Raw genomic sequence first — 14103 nt, 5'->3', positions numbered from 1 at the left:
AGGCAAGCGGGGTCTACTTGGAGCTGAACTGGTTTGGCATCGGAATGTCAGAACCGAGTTGACCCTTGGTAGTTCCTGAGCTGATTCCACAGTATTCCAGGGCGTTGTTGATGACAGCACAGACAGCCTGGCTCATCGGCAGGACTTGGAAAGACAGACCAGTCACTGGATTCAGCTCCTGTTAAGCCTATAAAGCCCTAACTGGTTGGGTGAGCCTAGCTGGACAAGTATAGGTAAAGCTTGCCAGATAGTGTTATCGATGGCAAGCTATGCAGTTTTAGCTGGTTAGACTACAGCAGTTACAAAGCACTCTGGGGTCCCCAAGCTTTGGCTCTTAACAACCTGTATCTAATACTTTACAGACAGAGGATCCATCCCTCCAGGGAGAGAGTGCGCATTCCATTCATATAAACATCTGAATTTCCAATGTGTAAGTGAGATGCATGGAACTCATAATTTGGTTTGGATACTCTAAAGCACGGTGATGGGTTTTCGTACGTGTCAGACACCCAGTTCATCTTAGCATGCTAGTCATCAATCCTCCAAATAAAATTGGTCATTCACTTCATGTCTGTTTGTGGGACCATGCTGTGTGCAAATGGCCTGCTATGTTACCTAACAATAACACAGTGACAGTAATTGCTGTAAAACACTTTGAGACATCTCAAAGCGATAAGGCACTATCAATATTGTTGCACATCAAACACATAACACTAGAAACAAAGGGTTTGTGTAATGAGAATAGCAGCAAACACAGAAGTGTTGAACACTCCAGTTGTGGCTAAACGTACATGAAACAGCAAAAAGGAAGATACTGTTGTTGGAATCAAGCATCTCTTGACGGTAGGATCATTACTGCCCCAGTGTCTGTCTGTAGGCCCGACCTTATTGAAAGTCTATCATACATATGCAGTTGAAGTTCCATTTTAGGAAACATGTGAAGTTGAAAAGAATAGCCCGAAACTATAATTAGAGAACTTTGGTATCTCTGGGGTTTAATTAAAAGATGCAAACTGAGAGTATTGAACAGTAACTCAGGGAATAAGCAAGGAAAATGGGTGAGGGGTTAAAAGGTTCACATTATCCTGAAGCCATTTAAATTAGTATCCAATTTCTACTTATTAAAATAAAATAGAAGCTTAGAATGAGGTTGCTTTATTGGGGAAGAGAGTAGATAAGGGGCAGTGACAATATTTTAAAGCCACCGATTCAAAGAGATAGTTCAATGCTGCAACAAAGAAACTAACTCCCACCTCTCTGCCTTCCCCCACCCATACACCATCCCTCCCCCATGCTCGGGCCCCGACACCTGCCTGTTCAGCGCTTTGGGACGGCCTCCCAACGTGATAAATGTAATTTTGTGGTTGTTGTAACTGCTACATAATTTAAATGTTACATTCCGGAAATATTTTTTGGCAGTAGTGGTAATAGTAGGAATTATTAAGACAAAGTTATGTGTAGCAATAAACAAATTATTTTAAGCGATATTGATGACATGTGGTGGTTGTAACTCACTCTGATGTAATGCTAATCGCATATCATCATACTAGCTCAGCTTTACAGTGTTGAGCGCATGTCTACAACTCCAAAACTGCATTGAATTATTGAGGACCTGCCTTTATCAGAGATGTCTCCCCATCTCCAGTTCAGCCCATAGGGAGGCACTGTTTTCCTTTTATTCTCTCGCTGCTGAGCACACCCCTACCCCCAACCCATTTTCAGATCATGCCTTAAGACCTTCCTCTTTGACTATGGCTACCTCCCCGGCTTGGCATCAAGCTCCACCATTACCAAGCGCACAGAGATGCTACCCTGTGTGAAGAGCCCCATATAAATGCAAATTATTGTTGTTTGTTGTTGCTGTTGAATGAATGACTCTGAACTGAGTCATTCATTCAGCCCCCCTCCCTTTTTTCAAGACCCATCTGAAAATCTTCTTCTTTGACCGTAGTTACGGCCACGTCACCCCCCGGCTTGGAATCAGGCTCTGCCACTGTTAAGCGCTCTGAGACGCTATATAAGTGCAAGTTGTTGTTGTTGTTGAGTGGTTCCATCAGGATTCAAACCCAGAATCTTTTGGTCTCAAGCCCACTGCTCAACAACAACTTATATTTATATAGCACCCATCCCTGTAAGATCTTGTGGGTCTTCACAATGATGGGGTTGAATAACGAACAAGGGAGAGGGAAAGTGGAAGTAATAATAGGCATGGTTGAAGAGGGAGGCTTTAAGGTGGGATATAAAGATAGATAGTGAGGAAGCTAAATAATAATAATCCTTGCATTTGATATATCGTTGGGTGGTTGAGACGTCTCAAAACGCTTCACAAAATATCCTCTAAGTGACTTGACTGAATAATTTATGGGCGAAACGTGGCAGCCAATTGTAGTGTCCCACAAACAGTCATGGATTGGGTGACTAAATTACTATTACATATATTTTTTTGAAGGTTTATTACCCCCGGAAAGCGATTTGCCAATCGACTTTCAACCGGGTTTCTACTTATTGCCAGGTAAAGAGAGCTAGACGGAGAGATAGAGGGTTGGAGTTCCGGACATTAGGGGTGTAATTGCTGAACTGCTCAATTGACTGAGCTGCCTCTATATTACAGCTACCTGACATACAGCAAACCAATCACTGATAAACAGGTATTGTTCACGATTAATGAAATATACAATGCTGACCCTAAATAACCCATGCTGCTCCCAATAAAACAGATTTTCACGTACTCTCCAAAGAGAGGTTTATACAGTGGATATTTTATTGCATTATAAAATTAATTGTAAAATCGATCACTCACTTCATGGTTGTTTGTGGGACTTTGCTTTGTTCAATTTGACTGCTGCTTTGCCTACGAATGCACATTCACTGCCCTTCACAGTAAAATGCAGTTAGGTGCTTTGAGATGTCTCAGCGACGTGATAAGGCTCTATGTCAAACCCAAGAATTATTTTTATTAGTGCAGAGGTTGGCTTCATCTTTATTGTTACAGTATTTGTTTTATTGATGAGAGGAAATTCACCAAGCTGCCTCCCAGAAAAGCTATTTAAAATATTAACCATTGTTAATTTTACGTTCTAATGAATAATGAGGTCAGTTTTCTGGGACGTCTTAAGCAATCCGAGTGGGAACTCCCTCCGATAAACAGAAGTATGTCATGCAGAGTCGCGGGAAAGCTCACTCCAAAAGTTAAACAGTGAGAGCAGGATTCCCATAAGACTGCATCACACACTCGATTTCTTCAGAAAACCCGCAAAATGATTCCATCATTATCAAACAAATTGCATAAAATTGGTCCAGGAAAGGTCTTTAGCGTTTGACAAATTTCCACTTTTCACTGCTATTTTCTTGATTGCTTAAATGATTTCCCAAACAGGCTGGATCAGTTTCCGGGGAGCTCATTATTCTGCTATTTTTGCAATATCGCAAAAAAGCCTGAATGTCTTCCTGGCCATCTAAGAAGATCGTATTCCCTGCTTTTTTATTATTTTTATCTGGGAGCCTCTAATGAGTCTCTTTGAATAAATATGGCTGTTGCACGGCAAGTGTTAGCTAATGGGCAACAGATAACAAGCAATCAAAATAGAGTGCAGTGGGACCCATTTATAATGATCTGAGCTATAATGAAAAAATTCCAGTGTCTCACTTAATTTGTCTTCGAACAGACCAGAAGAACAGTCCTGCTCTAGATATACTACAGGGTAACCAAAAAGTCGTGATAACTATTATTTAAAAAAAAATTGTTTCATTAAGACTTTTTAGACATTGTAATGATACCATGAATTTTTGATCACCCTGTATATGCAAAGACATGTGCAATTGAATAGAACTTCTCGAGTTGACTGTGCACATATAGTTTTAGTGTTTTGTGGGAAGATGTGTGTGTCTGGGGAGGAGATGAGGGGAGACATATAGCAACATTGATGAGGAAGGGCCTGTATCACTGTCTATTTTTTAATGGGAATTATCCTAATAATCCTTGGATTTTGTACAGTGACTTTCATGTTGGGAGGATGTCCCAAAGGGCTTCGCAGGATATTCTGTGAAATGGAGTGACTATGTATTTATAGGTGAACATGGCAGCCAATTTGCACACAGCAATGTCCCACAAACAACCTTGAAGTGAATGATGACCAATTTTATTTGAGCGATTGTTAGCCAACTTCCTTCTCTTTTCGAATAGTGCCATTGGATCTTTAAAGTCCACCTGAACAGGCATCTGAAGCATGGCACCTCTGACCATCCAACATATCCTAAACAATGCATTGGAGTGTCATCTTGGATTATATAAGTTCAAGTTCCAATGTGGGGCTTGAACCCACAACCTTGTGACTCGGAGGCAAGAGTGCTACCACTGAGCCAGGCTTTGTTTTATGCCCCATGAACTTGTGGCTACTGAGAGCTGAACTTGAAGCCGTCTGTGCTTGTTTCACTTTCCAGAAGGAAAGGACAGGACTGTCCTATATGTCTGGCTGGAACAGAGTCCAGCTCCCAGAAGCGAAAGACAATATTCTAACCCTCTGCTAGTTCGCCAAACCCAAGGAACCTACTACTGTGGCTTTGTCTGTACCCAGTAATCTAAAAAGGAGAATTCCAATTGGGTTAATTTCACTAACTATTAATGGCCATTTCAAATAAGAACTCAGTTTGCAAGTATTTGAGTGAAGTGGGCAAAAATTGGCTTTCCTTTGGTAAATCCAACGTTTTCTAACAGAAACCTCCTGACTTTGTTTCTTGTTTTAGCTTCCAGAGGTGATTCATGGTGCAGAAGGGGAGGAGGAGCCAGGCTTCCCGGGGATCAGTTTTATCGCGGTGACTGATGTCGTTGAGGTATTTCCAGCTTTGTCACATTTCTGTATCCTTGTATGAAATTTTTCAACGTTTCCTTCCTGAAGGGCGCTACATAAATATAAATGGTTATTGCAAATTACCATACTTAAACAAAGGAGACTCAGCGAAGTTCAGTTGCCCATTTTTTTTAATAGATATGGTTTCACATTTTAAATAGGCTTGAACAGAATTAGAGACACACACAGACGTTTCCTCACAGAGTAATGGGTCTGCGAATAAATGTCCCGGGGAGGTTCCAGTCCTTAAATACTACCCTGTGTGAAGATTGCTATATAAATACAAGAAGTTCTTGTAGTTGGTTGTTATTTGTTATTAACAGGTTGAGTTGGGACCAGAAGACTCACTCTAACCCTTCATCCTTTTGAGGGTGGAAAATGATGTCTCACAATATCCCCACTGTGAGAGGCAGAGGGGAGAATAACTGGGGTGTCTCTGGCTTCAAGGAGATATGCTTATTTAAGGCAGGCAGATCTGCAGCAATCCAAGGCTTAGCTGCTTGTGGGTGGGGTTAGGTATATAGTGTATCGGGGGAAACCACGATAAGACTCTTTTGATCCCATGCCTGCTGCTCAACAACAACAACCACTTACACTTGTGCAGCACAATTCGCCAAAGGTAATGTCTCAGAGTGCTTTACAAAGGAAAATACTACAGCGTATTGAGTCAAAGGTGTATGTGGGAAACTGTGCATGTGTTACTGTTGTACCCCTCCCTCGGTACGTGATGTATGGAAATTAATCCGCCCTCTGTGAATGAAAGGCTCCAAAAGAACTATGTTCCCACAAGCGAGTGAAAATAAGTTCCGACAGCTGTGCTCCAAATGACTTGCAGCAGCAACAAACCAGTTGTAACTATAGCAACTGGCACCCATGATTGCCACTGAGCCTTGTGTCCTTATCAGCTTGACAAACCAGAGCTCTCTGGAGCCACCCCATGCAACCGGTACCCTCCACTGGCTGCCCACACTGTGCGCTTGGCACAGCGACTGTGGTGCTGCTTCTCAGCCCCGTCCCAGAAAACAAATCACAGTCACAGGGTCCAATCTTTAGCACCGAAAGCTCAGCTTGTGGGCCTGAGACCAGAACACGGGCGTTGTGTGATCAGAAGAGAATGTTTACTGAATATTATAATAATTATAATAATAATCCTTGCATTTGATATAGTATCTTATCACGTTGTTGAGATGTCTGAAAGCGTGTCACGGAGTATACTGCAAAATACAACTGGCTGCCCATTTGCCAATAAGTACGCAGCCACAGCACTTCACAGTAAAAATAAAAATAGCGCTTCGAGGCGCTTTGACAAAATGATATGGAGTGATATGAAAATGCAAGGATTATTATTTTCCAGTTTCTTTTTAAATGCTGAAAAGACTCGTCTCCAACAGTCATAGTGGCAAAGCATTCTATGTTCTAACAGCCAAGCGTGTAACAAGCATTTTTTCAGTGACTGGCATCATAAGTATTGTTGATATAACGCCTTCTCATGTGGAAACATCTCAAACTGCTTCTCACAATGAGTTGCTTTGAAGTGTAGTGATTGTTGTGTATACAAACAAGAGCAGCTAACATGCACCAGCAACGTCCCCCACACAGGATTCAGATCAATAATTAACTTTAATCAATTTTTTGGTGAAATTTGCATTTTAATTATCCCCAAAAAATGGCCCTTTTTAAAGATCCCTCAAAAGCCGAATGGGTAATGATTGACCCCACAAGGCCTACACACCAGGGAGTTGCAGAATCAAATCCCAGATAAATTACTGAATCTCAGCCTGAGCTGCAGTTGAGTTTTCATATTCAGGCTTAATTTGGTAGTCAGCATGTGGCGCGGGGCTGCTAGACAGAAGAGGGGAAAGTAAAGAATATATAATAATAAAAATAGTCCTTGCATTTGATATAGCGCCTAATCACGTCTTCGAGACGTCCCAAAGCGCTTCACAGAATATACTGTAAAGTGAATTGACTGTATATTTTGTGGGCGAATTGCAGCAGCCAATTACGCACAGCAGTGTCCCACAAACAGTCGTGGATGCAGTGACCAATTTATTATTATTTTTTGAAGGAATTATTACTTTAATGGGGCTTCGATCCGTGGAAAGCCTCAAATTGTTTCGAGTTTAAGGCAAGCGCAGAGGACAGATTAGCGTGCGTTAATATTTGAGCTTCAGAGCAAAGAAATCCCCACTGCGCCACCTCACAAGCAGATTAGAATGATGTAAGGCACACGTGTGATTTCTGCAGATGGTATGAAAGAGTTAAATTGGCAGAAATATCAGGACCGCCTCAATGGAGCAGCTTGATTGCCCTTTGTTTGCAGACCCGCTTTCTTAAAACTCAGTTGTCAAGTGTCGCGTGGCTTACGTACAGTGCCATTATTTTTTTCCCTCAATTGCATCTGAGCAAAGCAAGCAGCGCAGCCTGAGAGCAGGGAGTGTCTTGCTGCCGTACACTGACATACTGAGAGTTACCTATTGGTGGGGGACTTAGCCTCAACACTTTCACTTTGCAGCGAAAAAACACACTTCCACACTCACAATGGGGAGTGTCTTACATACTCCCTGCCTATAGTGTATGATATAGTGCATGTATTTTGCGTGTGTGAGTGTAATCGGCAGTGCGTCAGACCTGAAAACGCAATATGTCCTTGAAAGCCACATCCTGCTCTGCATTGAATGCAATCGTGACAATGAAGTTCTGTGAACGAAACTAGTGGTGACCTGCATCGGGTACTAAGTGGTGCTGAAAGTCAGCTTGCGTATCCAGAGTATCCCGCAAAATTAAAATGTATTTTAATATAACTGAGCGGCGACAAAACACACACAATAAGATGTCTCTTTGGGTCTCCTCAGCCCTCAGTCTGCCAAATGCCTTCAGTTAGCATTGTTCTTTGGTGATGCTTTCTTATTTATGCAGAAATCTGTGCCTCAAGCGTTGTACCTCATCTCTGCCTCTCGGGAAGAAATGAAGGGGTTTGACAGATGGGTGAGCCTGAAGGGAGATGTCAGTGCGTTTACAGAACATCTTGTCAAATAAGTGCAGAGGGGACTATTGAGGAGACAATGCAGATTTGGCCAAAATGACCACCATCGGCCTATTTGTCCGACACCCTTTGGCACCCTTGCCTCCTTCAAGGCACGTCTTAAGATCCTCCTCCTCAACTGTGCCTTTGGCTACCCTCTCTGCCCTTCACCCTCCCTTAGCCCAAGTCCTGCTCGAGTCCAAATCCCTGACTTCCAGCGCCTTGGGAAGGCCTCCCGACGTGAAAAGAGTTATACAAATGTAATATTGTATTGTAGAGCCTCAGTCGTACTTGCCATTGGGCTCCATGCAGCAGAGCCCACCAGTTACCCAATCTAAACATTGTGATTTGGGTAGGTATTCTGACTTTTCAGAGACACTCCCTTAAGATCTGGCATGGTTGTTATTTAACAGTGAGTGCGAGTGAGACAATCCTCTTATTGTATGCTGCTCCCTGCTGGACGTTTCTAAAAGCACAGACAGAGTATGGAGTTTGGTAATGCTTTCGAAATAAAACAAACAATTTCAGTGTTAGGTTAGTGATTGAATTAGTGAACCTGGATCGCCCAGAGGTCGGGCGATCCCGGGTCATTTTAACTGGTTACTAGAAGGGGAGAACTGGCAACGAGTTCCATCTTCCACAAGGATTAGCTTCATTTGGGGCTGATACTGTTGTGCCGGATAGCAATAACCTAACCCAGGTCACACTAGCTTGAAACATTCTCCTACATGAAAGTAGCTATACAAATGCAAGTTGTTGCTGTTGTTCATTTTCCCCCGAGATAATGTTCGCAACGCTCCACACTGCTCATCCTTACTACTCGGCTCATATTCAACCTTGACCTACGCAGTTAATTGTATTTTACTGACTGTTTGCGACAAAAAATTACGAAAATGAAACCAGTGCTGGGGCAGCACCGACTTATATGACCTACGAGCATTCTGGAGCCAAGGATCTCAAGGTATCTTGGTTCTGCCTGCCTGCTGAAGCTACAGCACCACAAGGTATTGCAGAGCACATACTCATTTCCTATGTCACACAGAGTACTGGTAGGTGATTGCAAGATCAGATCCCCCTGTACCAGTGATTATGTACCCATTTCAGCCTCCTTGGAGCCAATTCATTCTGCTTTACTTATGAACAAGAACCATTTAGTGCCAGAATTCCATCGCTACCATCAACAACTAGCGTAGATTCAGACCCACTATCCTCCCCGTCAGTGAACGAAAGCTGTTTAACCATCGCATCTCTGATTACAATCTAGAATCGCTTCATACAGAAGCAGATGGATCAAGTTAAGCACCACCATCATCCGTCTGGTTCCACTGAGGGTCAAACCCATCGGGGGGCAGGAAACGGCCATTCTCTGCTGGTGGTAAATTTGAAGCCTATTTCAGTGTACCTCTGAGACCGTAAAGTTTGTCAGATGGTTGAAAGTGATTTGTGAACACAGCAATTGTGATTGACTATACAGTCAAGGGCTGCCCTTGAACCATTTGGCACTAAACGACTTCCTCGGCTTTAAAATTGGGCTTAGTTTTATCTCAGGGCCATCTGCAGAAGCAATTCTCTGCAGTGTTTTTTCTTGTTGAGAAGAGGTTTGTTGTAAACTGGAATTCGAGAAGTATAACATGACGGAAAAGTGCTTTCTCTCTTGTGGGACATTGATGTGCACAAAATTGTCTGTGCATTTGCTTACAAATACACAGTCCACTGCACTTAACAGTAATCGCTGTAAAGTGCTCTGAGACGATTCAGAGTCAAAAGGGCAGTATCAAATACAGTAACAATTGTGCACAGCAGTATCCCACAAACAGTGTTTAAATAGTAATAAATAATTATTACTATTTATCGCATTGTACTGGCCTCAGACAGATCCATACCCAGTGGAACTGTACCCCAGAGATAGGGATGTCAATGACCAGCGGAGACTCCCTCCACTCAGAAAAAAATGTTAAGTTGGGGGAGAGGATAGAATAAGTCTTCATCATTACCCCACATTCAATTTCTAGCTCTCAATAAAATGAGGCCGATTAGTTTTAAATATTAAGGTTAAATCCCTCCTGCCTTTTAACGATATCTGCATTTCACTGCTAACAACCAGAGTATTCCAGTATGTTCTGGTAACTTATGTAAAGCTTATTTTCCATAGGGCACCAGTTCACTTCATGAACTTTTAACAAGACTGTTCACTGGACTACATGTTTCCCCTCCTCCCCCTTAATAATCCACATCTCATGCTTCTGGCCTGGTGCCTTTTTTCCATCACAGGACTAATAAAGTATTATGTATTATTCCAAGCGCACCACAAACATCTGACCAGAAAAAAACAAGACAGAGCTTTGGAAGCTGGGCCCTTGTACGTTTGCGAGCCAGCTGAAACCACGCCGGCTTCCAGCACAGAACACAACACATTGCCCTTTCAGTTACCAAGGAAGCTTCAAAAGTAGCACACTTGGTGCAAGAATATTTGTCTGGAAGTTGGCCTTGGCAAGAGGCCAAGATATAAAAGCTGCACAGACCTCAAGCAAATGCACAGCCAGGAAAGCTGATCTCTGGGTCTCACATAAAGTATTCAGTCTTTTGGGCTTAAAATGTTGCTTTGGCAGTTCCTTGCTGTACAATTGCCGGGGAATGTAAGTTACAGAATATAATTTGAGCACACAGAGAAACCTGACTTTTAATTCCTCGTCTCCATTTTTCTTCATGGGTATAGGTGTACTGGGGAGGACAGCTTAGGGGAGATAGACGATTTGTAGGATCTATAAGTACTGCAGTGCTATGAACACCTACAAAGTTAAACCACCTTTATTATATTATGAGATGGGAATTTGTGCGGATCAGAACAAGCCACATTCAGGTAACTGCAGGAATCACAATTTGTGAATCCCTTTTACAATTCTCCAAAAGAAGATCTGAATATTAACATTCCTTTTCATTTCTGAAAAGGCTCCCTTTCAATTCTGAAATGAATTGTCCCAATAATTGCATGTGCACTGTTTTACTAACCTGAGAGCAGTCTGTTTGATTAAAGGCAAGACCATTGATTGAGCCCTTCCCTCACGCGACTTAACTGGGTAACTAGTCTGTTTTTTCACAGTTTGGCCAAATGTTCTCTTGTGTATACATCTCTCACCCTTCCTTCTCCTTTCTTTCCCACTTCCCTACATAAACATTGTTCGCCTACTAAAATAGGCAGTTGCTACACTTCACAGTGAAACCTCTGAAGTGCGTTGAGACACTGAGGTTGTTGGGGATTATTATTTATCTGCGGACGAATCTGTCGTGCAATCAGTTCCTCAAATTGAAATGTTCAACAACTTGCATTCATACAGAACCCAACATGCGGGGTAGAATCTCGGAGCAAAAGTACAATTTAGAGTGTTATTCTGGTGCCATCCTTCCCACTGCATGTTTATCCATCAGGGTTTTCAGTGCAAAGGCTGCCCCTCTGCACCGGAATAGAATCACACCTGAGTATTACCCATTTATGGGTAGAAAATAACAGGTCAATGAACTATTTCTGCATTGAAAGTGACATTGCCATCTCACAAGCTTCTTTTAGTGGTAAAGAATCAGGAGGAAGCCATTGAGCCCCTCGAGCCTGATCTTCCTTGTATCCTTTCAAATGATCAATCTTACATTAGTTCTATAAAATCAGACATCAGGAAATTGATGGCCACTATTTTGGAATGTGGGCTGCATTGTTCAGCTGTTGAGATCAATTTTTCACGGAACTATTTCCGTTGTGTGAAAAGACAAAGTAGAACATACTGAATGATCAAACCAAACAGCTGTCTCCTTTTCGTCCACGTGCCAGCGAACACCCTCAAAGCAAAAATGTTCCAGAAGCAACAGTATTGCCACCGATCAACAAGGCGATCTTAACTAAGCAATTAACATGGGTAACGTGGGCCCTGTAGCCACAACCAAAGCAAGGACAGAGCCAGGGCTGGTTTGCTGTTGTCAAGCATTTCTTGTGCATATCTTCACCACAAAGCGATATGTGCCATGATGCCTCAATTTGCACTTCATTGAGGCTCCAGTGTTTCGATTGATTCAAGGCTTTTATATTTGTTTCTGCTTACACGTTGTACACTCTGCAAGCATGGTTGGATACGATAAAGCAATAAAATGGGAGAATTTAAGAGGTGACTGTAGCTGTAATCCAAGAGATAGATCTTTAGATGTTTGAAAGCAGGGAGAGAGGCAAATAAGTTTTAGAAGTGAGCTCCATAGAAGGTGAAGTGATTGAAAGCTTAGCTCTGATGATAGTTGAAAGAAATGAGGCTCATACAATGAACTAGTCACAGAAAACTAGTGTCAGACTGGACAGGTTTGGACAGACAGGGTGGAGCCCTCATCATATTCAGAGGCTAACTATTGTTCATACATACAGAGTGATTTAGAGAAAACACCACATCTTACGGCAATAAAAGCACACGCTTTATATGGATTAAATTTATCACGTGCCAATACACTTTTATCCAATTGCACATTTCCAGAAATTAGAAATCCAGGCGAAGATATTCCATCTTGTTTTCTGTGGCCAAATGGTTGTATCCACCTAACCTGTTTTAACTCTACGTTGCTTATCTTCCACCTATTTAGGATCAGGACAATGAAGATGCACTGCCAGAACCATCCGAGCCAGGCATAGAGCTGGAAGGCTTTGCTGGATCAGTCTCACTCTCTTACCATGGCACACCATTCCCTCCCTCAGCTCCTGCCCCTCAGCCTGTTGTTGACATTGTGGATAGAATGATTCAGCGCAAGGAATCTATTGAAAACCAGTTAGTTGAGTGGTGAGTCTACACTACAGTACCATATTTTGAGATATGTTTAAACCTCCCGGATTCTAAAATCGACAGCTTCTCGGAGCCGGCCTGTGTAACCTGGGTCTATTCTCCTTGTCGCTAATTCTCAGATGTTTGTTTTACTAATAGGGTTGAACAAGAACTCATGTCCCAGATCATTAGCGAGATGTACCCTTTCCAGCCAGCGCCTGTGCCACACGTCAGCAACCGGGACGAAAGTGAGGAGAGTTTGGATTCAGCATCGGACATCGGTGAGCCTCCAGGTCTTCTTCCACCTGCAGGCTTCTGCACCATCTTCTCTCTTTTATTTTGTCAAACAATGGAATGTCAATACATTCATTCTTTCCCAATTAGTCGGCAATTTAACAGTGTTCGTCTTTGCCCTTTGTATGCGGTTCTGTTGTCATTTCCTTTCTCTGTTGATTTTTCATTCTGAAATTACTGGATGCCACCACATTAGCTTCCTCTTTCAAGAAGATGGTTTGGAAACTTGCTCCCAAACCCCCCACTCCTCTTTATTTGTCCCCCATTCTCTCTCTCTCTCTCTTTCCCTTTGAGGCGGTCTCCTACATGTAAGACGCTGTGTGAGTGCAAATTGTTGTTGTTGTTGCAGTTGAAGCTGCTGGTGGAAGCGGACTCCAACTTTTTGTAGACGCGGGAGTTCCTGTGGACTCGGGATTGGTTCGGCAGTTTGTAAACGAAGCCCTTGCGGAGATTGTTGCCATCATGCTGGGACAGCGAGAGAGTCAGAGCACAGATCCTGTGCAGGAAGGTGCCATAGGACAAACACCTTCACCAGTAAGACAGCATCTTATTCTATTGTATTCTGTGTGTCAGTCTGGCTGTATATTCTGTGGATGAACACGGCAGCCAATTCGTGCTCAACAATGTCCCCTAAACAGCCATGAAGTGAATGACTAATTTCATTGAGGGATTGTAATCCAGGATACCAGGTGAAACTCCATTCTCTTTTTGAATACTGCCATGGGATCTTTAACGTCCAACCATGTGCATAGTAGTGGAAAGTAAAAGATTTCACTGCACCAGTTGTTGGAGCAATTTTATTTTATTTAAAAAATAAGTGTCCAATTGCCCCTGTCTGCCCTGGTGGTATTTGAGTAAGCACACCTAATAAAATGGAGATTTTGTTCTGTTAGTTTAGTGCAGTGGAGGACTGCTTAATTGTTGCCACATTGTATTATTAAAGAAACAGGACAGATTATGGATCTCACATTTTTCATTCCCTGTTCCGCTAGGAGCAGAAATTAATTGTGCCCTTGATACTTAAAAGGAATATTCCAAGCAAGAGGTTTCAGTTAAAGGAATCCTCCAGCTTTTCAATTTTTTTGGGGGGTTAGCCAGGTTTCTGACACATACGGAAACCCATCACCATTGCTTAAGAGTATCGAAACCA

At 42.5% G+C, this 14103-nt stretch overlaps 1 protein-coding gene across 1 annotated transcript in view; it reads left to right on the top strand.

Annotated features, from left to right (window-relative positions):
• The window catches only part of kiaa0586 (KIAA0586 ortholog), a 78588-nt gene that overhangs the window by 32954 nt on the left and 31531 nt on the right, over nucleotides 1–14103 (top strand). Inside the window, exons 6-9 of the mRNA XM_007893310.2 lie at nucleotides 4744–4830; nucleotides 12484–12677; nucleotides 12819–12940; nucleotides 13303–13487. Coding sequence (XP_007891501.2) covers nucleotides 4744–4830; nucleotides 12484–12677; nucleotides 12819–12940; nucleotides 13303–13487 — 588 coding nt within the window. The remainder of the gene's footprint in view (nucleotides 1–4743; nucleotides 4831–12483; nucleotides 12678–12818; nucleotides 12941–13302; nucleotides 13488–14103) is intronic.

Source organism: Callorhinchus milii, unplaced genomic scaffold, assembly GCF_018977255.1.
Source record: "Callorhinchus milii isolate IMCB2004 unplaced genomic scaffold, IMCB_Cmil_1.0 Scaffold9, whole genome shotgun sequence".
Classification (NCBI taxonomy): domain Eukaryota; kingdom Metazoa; phylum Chordata; class Chondrichthyes; order Chimaeriformes; family Callorhinchidae; genus Callorhinchus; species Callorhinchus milii.
Note: the sequence above shows the minus strand (reverse complement) of the source record. Positions and strands in the feature narration are given on the sequence as shown.